We start from the raw sequence: 7,711 nt of genomic DNA on the forward strand, positions 1-7,711 counted from the left end.
ATATTATACCAGTAAATCTCTCCAGTCATTGAACCAGCAGGTATATTCACATATTATACCAGTAAATCTCTCCAGTCATTGAACCAGCAGGTATATTCACATATTATACCAGTAAATCTCTCCAGTCATTGAACCAACAGGTATATTCACATATTATACCAGTAAATCTCTCTCCAGTCATTGAACCAGCAGGTATATTCACATATTATACCAGTAGATCTGGTTCAATGACTGGAGAAAGCAGGTATATTCACATATTATACCAGTAGATCTCTCCAGTCATTGAACCAGCAGGTATATTCACTGGTTCAATGACTGGAGTAGCAGGTATATTCACATATTATACCAGTAGATCTCTCCAGTCATTGAACCAGCAGGTATATTCACGTACATTCAGTTTAAAGTTGTAACCATGTATATTCAATTTAAAGTAGTAACCATGTACATTCAGTTTAGTTAGTCATTTCATAAGAGTTGAAGTTGGAGATTTGATATTTTCTTCTTATGCTTCATATGGGTTAAACTGTCAGGTCAGAGACCTGACCTTTAAGGCTTAGACAAAGCCATCTGTAATTTAGAACTACTAACCAGAGTGTGTGTGGGGAAACCAATCAGCAGCATTCGCCGCCCATACGGCTACTCTTAACGAAACACAGAGTTGTTCTGTCGGAGTTATAAACTCACACAGCTGAAAGTGCGAAGCATTTTGACACATCGTGGATCGAACTTTGAACTTTCACTAGGCCACTTCCGGTCCTAAGTCTTCAAGAATTTCACTAATTCATATTACTATAGATTTTTTAAAAGTATTACAAAGAGTAACAAAGCAAAACCTAATTAAAGAAGGTTGTTATGAATTTCGCGCAAAGCTACCCGAGGGCTATCTGCGCTAGCCGTCCCTAATTTAACAATGTAAGACTAGAGAGAAGGCACCTAGTCATCACCACCCACCGCTAACTCTTGGGTTACTCTTCTACCAACGACTAGTGGGATTGACCGTCAAATTATAACGCCCCGTGGCTGAAAGGGCGAGCATGTTTGGTGCGATGAGGATTCGAACCCGCGACCCGCAGATTGCGAGTCGAGCACTCTAACCACCTATCCATGCTGGGCCTATTTAAAGAAGTGATAATGATATAGTAACAGAACAACAACAACAACAGAATGAACCACTTACTATTTTAGTTTCGTTTTCTGATAAGTGAACGATTGTAAAAAAGACATCAACGTTGGAGATACTTGAGAACTGGTCTGGTAGAAACGGCCCCCTCGCTTGAATACGAAGAACTGGAAAGAAAGGGTCGAGTTCTTGGGACAAACTTAAATCTGGTGATAATAAATTAAGTAGTGACTGTGTTCATATGAATATCATATATTGCTTTGTTCACAGTTTTTTGTGAACAATAGGTTTTAAATGCTTCCAAACAAACAAAGTATCCGATTATAATTATGTGCACATATTTTTTTTTATGTTGATGAAACAACTGAGTGATGCTATACAAGGAATTAGGTCCTTAATTATTGCTAAGCCTTGTCAATTTCAAGTAAACTAAAACTCTAAACCTGTATAAACTAAACATTTCCAACGACCCAGTCCTGACTCAACTCTGCACATAAAATGTGTAAAACTATACACGGACTTTTCTCTAAGCTAAAATACTTTTATTTGCGAGCTTTCGGCCCTCTCACAAGAGCCTTCTTCGGGCAACAATGTACTGAGCACTAGTGAAACACAAAAACACAGATAAACGAATTTGTATTGTGCAGTACAATGCTGACCGATAAAGGCTTCGGTAAGAGAGTCGAAAGTTCGCAAATAAAAGAAAAATATTTTAACGTAGAGAAAAGTCCGTATATAATTCTACATATTAATTTACTTACGTTATGAGTCTTAAGAAACAATCTGTGAATAACTTTAACTGATATTTAAAGTCTAACTCAAGCCCGTATGCAGAATGTTTGAAAAAGGGGTTCTAATTTGTGAGATAAAAAGCTAACACACATTGTGCGAAGCATGCTAATTCTACGGGAATCTGAGGACATGTCCCCCAGAAAATTTGTACCAAAAAATAGGTGCTATGAATTTAAATCTGGAAGCAATTTTGCATGAAATATAGTTTAAACAATTGCGTGGTTTTTCACTTAAAAATCCACGAAAATTCAATGAAAAGTCAACAAATCATCATTCTGTTGTAACATATGTATGTTTTATTAAAGTAAATTACTGTACTATCTACACGCAGAGTAGTTATTAACTGTTAAATTATATTACTGATTTAAACAACTCTGTACACCAATAGCATTGTTACGACAGCAGAGGTCACTTGACACTGGTAACACGTGAGGAGTTTCTAGAAGGATCATGAAGGCTCGAGTGTTTGCCAGACGCTCTCTACTTTGTATATATAAGACCGGCAAATAAAGCGGAGGAAAGAATAGCAGATAGTGAGGTATAGAGACAGATAATTGAGTCAAGCGAGCGGTAGTGACCGTGAGTAAAGTGTGTGAATCGTTGTGAATTATAGTGTGCGTTTTTCGGAAAGAATATATACTGGAAATTAACAAACGACCAGAGACGTAACAGTATTTTAGCTATTTCAATCATTGGCTATCAGATACGTACATGTATGCACTACTGAAATAACATGTTAACATGCTCTATTCTACTGAGGTGCATTTCCATAAATAACTTACATACAATTTCAATGTTGATAGCAGTGTCATAATGATGATGTATTAAAGCTAGAGCACCCAGCCTTTCTTCAGTTTGTGTACACCTCAGGTAATTATTAAACCGGCAGAGAATGGATGATGAACGTTCAAATGAACATGAACGTAGTGGCAGTATTTTGATTAAACGATCGTTAAATCATTTCTTGTAATGGTTTCTACTGTTCTCGATTGTTCGGTTAATCAAGGAGAAGAAATCAAAGTCCAGTCCACTTATCAGTCACATTTAACGATAACAAAAGTAGTTGATTACGGCTTTAGATACCTACATTATAACTTAACGTTCACTGAGAGGTAGGCCTAACTTAATAATTCCACCTCTAGATGAAAAGTCAGCTAACGGCCACAAAAACATTAAAACATCTATTTAACATTAGCCATTTTTTTGTGGTATAAGTCCCCCCTATTTTGTTTTCTATAATCCACTGTAGTATAACTCACTTTTTATAATGTTGTAACGTTTTTCATTCTTTGCGGGTTCTTTTAAATTATCAGGTGCAAGTAATTGAACACCCAGTCCACTTAATTAGACAAAATTAGTTTATTTTCTCCTTTAAACATTTTTATAAGTTTAACTCACTTTTAAACTCTCGTAATTTGATAGACCTTCGTTTACAAATGGCGTTAAACGTCGGTTTTATATCAACTTTTGTTCTAAATATTTCTAGGTCTAACGTGAACTTAACATCACATTACGTCAAAAAAAAAAAAAACAAACTCGCAGCTGTTTCTAGCTAAGAAATAAGTTACAACATTAAATATATATATAACACAACACCCAGACGGTTTTCCAAACTTTCAACAAGGTTCTGGTGGGTATGCCTAACATGTTCTTCAGCACATCGTTACAACTACGAATGGAGAAGCACCGATTATCATAAGCCTCTGATAATTGATGTTCTTTAAAAAAGGCATGGACATAGGAAATTCCAGAAAAGTGTATAGGTTTTATTTATATCTGAACGGATTAATAATTTGATTATATTTTGTAACGTTTATCTTTTGTTGACGGGCACCTTCATATTATACTGTGAAAATAATTCAAAGTCCAGTCCACGTAAACTGTAACGGGTTAGTTTATCTCCTCCTTTCACGTTTCTACACTTGTTGTAGACTTACATTAATAATTACATTAACTAACGCAAGACCAATAAATTAACTCGAAAAAAGTAACTTGATAAGCGCAACAGAAAACACACCCAAATGTTTCGTGAAAATACATTGATTGATTCAACTATCTAACTTGAAAAAAACTATCTCCTCGACTATCTTTCAACTAACTCGTATTTATAATCTAGCTTCGAACGTGCGAGAAAAAATTGATGTAAACTTAGAATTTTCTAGGCATTCTACGCCCTCTAGCTAACAAATAAATTACACCATTGAAAACATAGTGCTACGACAACGGAAGTCACGTGACGCTGGTAACACGTGATGAGATTCTAGAAGGATCATGACTTTTCCTGGCAACTCTAGTCTGTTCCAGGCGCCCTCTTTTTTTAGTATATAGGCCCGGCAAATAAAGCGGAGAGGAATTGGATAGATAGAGTGATTGAAGATAGAGATAATCGAGTCAAGCCGTAAGTAAAGTGTGTGAATCACTGTGATTTATAGCGTGTTTTTATAAGATTAGTTAAGTTTAAAGTGACGGCGGAAATTCTGTGTATTACAAAGTTATATCAAGAAAGAATAAACTAGTTTTGATTAAGAAAGGACTTGTATCGCTTAAGTTCCTCGGAAAGAATTTATACCGGAAATTAACAAACGAGCAGAGACGTAACAATAGTTTACAATAACATTATCAGATCTAAAACTACAAATATGTAGTTATCCATGTCACAAAAGTAGCCCGTAAAACATGTTACTTTAAGTAATAAATTTCACATTATAGTTTTTCTGTTTTGAACTAAAATTCCTATTTAATGGAAGGTTATTATCTGACACTTACAGAAAAGGGTTTAAAGCAGAAATAGAACTACTTGGCGGAAAACCAGAAAATTACACATTTGTTAAATGAACAGATAATTTTTGTTTTAAATGCTCAACAGTGGCACTGGTACATGTTGGTGATGATACTTAAGTCAAATAAATACTTCAACATAAGGATACTATAGCAAATTAGATAAGATATCTCGGATATATTAGCCTGAAAAGATGTCATAACAAGTTGTAACGACCTATAAAATATGCCAGAATACAAGAAAAGCGCTTGACACTTAAATTCACGTCTTTAAATGCACATGACAAGCGTCTAACATTTGAAATCACGTCTCTATTGCGCATGACAAGCGTCTAACATTTGAAATCACGTCTCTATTGCGCATGACAAACGTTTGAAATTTGAAATCACGTCTTTATTGCGCATGATAAGCGTCTGACATTCGAACTTTGTGTCTATTGCGCATGACAAGCGTCTGACACTTGAAATCACATCTCTATTGCGCATGACAAACGTCTGAAATTTGAAATCACGTCTCTATTGCGCATGACAAGCGTCTGACAGTTGAAGTTACGTCTATAATTCAGAAAAATATCCGACTTCGTCATCAACAATTGTGAAAAATTTCACTGGCTTTCGCGAAAACACACACGAACTTTTACAATGATATAAAATACATATATAACGAGCCTACTCTCCGTAAGTAAGGAAGAAGAAACTGTTAACGTTATACACGAGTGTGTTACTAGATATGTTCAAAGTCTAGAAGGATACAAAAAGGATCACTTTCTTGGACTGCAACATTGACCCACGTTTCTTCTCGTTCCGGTATAAAGCTAAGAGCCACCTAAAAATACACAGGATTATGTATAGTTTAAAAATACATAAAATTTTGTTTCCACATATTTTCCACTACTAAAAGATTGAATATAGCTAGAGTATAAATAAAGAAATAGTAGTACTATTATGGTTGTGAGTGAAGTATTCCAATTTTCTTTTTTAGTTATATATTTGAAGCTTTAAAAATACAGCTACATATAAAGAGAACCCCATTTTAAAGATCATTCTTTATTTAAAAATACTTGTCATGGTGCAACTCGAGTTCACCAAGGGCATAGTAGGAATCATATGTTTTATTCGGGAACTTTGGAAATGGACAATGTGTTTCAAAAACTGTCACAAATGGTTCAATGCGTTTTGTATCATTCTCAATTAGTATATCAAGTATATCCCTAGCTACTGTGAGTACCATCTGGTCCAGACATTGTTCATTGGTTCTTGCAATCTCGATTTTGATGGCTGTTTTAAGATCCTCCATGTGCTGCTTGGATAGATATTCCCTAAAACACCGTGCAGCCAAAATTCTACTGGTATAATGACTGGAGAGACCTACTAGTACAATATTTGGAAACATTAAGTTTAAAGTAGTAACCGCGTACATTCAGTTTAAAGTTGTAACCATAATAGAGTATAGTAAAACTAATAATGAATAACATGATAAAGTCAATAAAACATGTTCTCATGAAATAATAGAGTATAGTAAAACTAATAATGAATAACATGATAAAGTCAATAAAACATGTTCTGATGAAATAATAGAGTATAGTAAAAATATTAATGAATAACACGAGTGTATTTGGGGGTGTTTTCTTATAGAAAAGCCACATCTGGCTATCTGGTGTGTCCATCGAGAGAAATCGAACCCCCTGATTTTAGCGTTGTAAATCAGAAGACTTACCGCTATCCCACCGGGGGACAATAACACGATCAATTCAATAAAAGATGCTCCGATGAAATAAGTAACGTATAATAAACATATTATTAAAGTATAAAGATTTAATTTTCCATGTACATTTGTTACTGAAAATGAGCCTGACGTAGCATAGTCGCTATCTGTTCTGGCTGCAGATCGATTGGTCCAGGGCTCGAGACGTAATGCCGCTGAACATGCTTCACATTTTCAGCTACTGGCACGTTATAAAGGTGACAGTCAATAAAGTTATTCAATTAAAAGAGACAAACAACACCATGGTAGTGGCGGGTGCTGCTGACTGGCTACCTTTGCTGTGGGCAGTATTTCTTGGGGGGGGGTATCTAATCAGGCTGTATAGCCCATGTATGTTTGTGCTCAAATTGAAAAATTCCAATAAGTTAATGACTTGGTATAACAATAATTGAGAAATACAACAGATAATTACCCTAGATAATCGAATTAGAACACGAAACTTGACATATTTGGCTTCATGTGGGTACGTCATAATATTTTAAGTGTTTTGATGAAAGTTGTAACCAATTACATTGAGTTTAAAGTAGTAACCACGTACATTCAGTTTAAAGTTGTAACCATGTGCACTGAGTTTAAAGTAGTAACCATATACATTCAGTTTAAAGTTGTAACCATGTACATTGAGTTTAAAGTAGTAACCATGTACATTCAGTTTAAAGTTGTAACCATGTACATTCATTTTAAAGTTGTAACCACGTACATTCAATTTAATGTTGTAACCATGTACATTCATTTTAAAGTAGTAACCATTTACACTCACTTTAAAGTTGTAACCATGTACATTCAATTTAAAGTTGTAACCATGTACATTCAATTTAAAATTGTAACCATTTACATTCAGTTTAAGGTTGTAACCACTTACATTCACTTTAAAGTTGTAACCATGTGCATTGAGTTTAAAGTTGTAACCATGTGAATTTCATCAGAACATGTTTTATTGACTTTATCATGTTATTCATTAATATTTTTACTATACACTATTATTTCATCAGGACATGTTTTATTGATTTTATCATGTTATTCATTAATAGTTTTACTATACTCTATTATTTCATCAGAACATGTTTTATTGACTTTATCATGTTATTCATTAATATTTTTACTATACACTATTATTTCATCAGGACATGTTTTATTGACTTTATCATGTTATTCATTAATAGTTTTACTATACTCTACTATTTCATCATAACATGTTTTATTGACTTTATCATGTTATTCATTAATAGTTTTACTATACTCTACTATTTCATCAT

General features: G+C 34.2%; 1 protein-coding gene across 1 annotated transcript in view; it reads right to left on the minus strand.

Moving 5' to 3' along the window:
• Positions 1-7,711, minus strand: part of LOC111089931 (P protein-like) — a 25,444-nt gene that overhangs the window by 2,787 nt on the left and 14,946 nt on the right. The window contains exons 5-6 of the mRNA XM_022403219.1: positions 5,444-5,516; positions 1,178-1,326 (exon numbers count right to left, since the gene is read on the minus strand). Coding sequence (XP_022258927.1) covers positions 1,178-1,326; positions 5,444-5,516 — 222 coding nt within the window. The remainder of the gene's footprint in view (positions 1-1,177; positions 1,327-5,443; positions 5,517-7,711) is intronic.

Source organism: Limulus polyphemus, unplaced genomic scaffold (assembly GCF_000517525.1).
Source record: "Limulus polyphemus unplaced genomic scaffold, Limulus_polyphemus-2.1.2 Scaffold7917, whole genome shotgun sequence".
Classification (NCBI taxonomy): domain Eukaryota; kingdom Metazoa; phylum Arthropoda; class Merostomata; order Xiphosura; family Limulidae; genus Limulus; species Limulus polyphemus.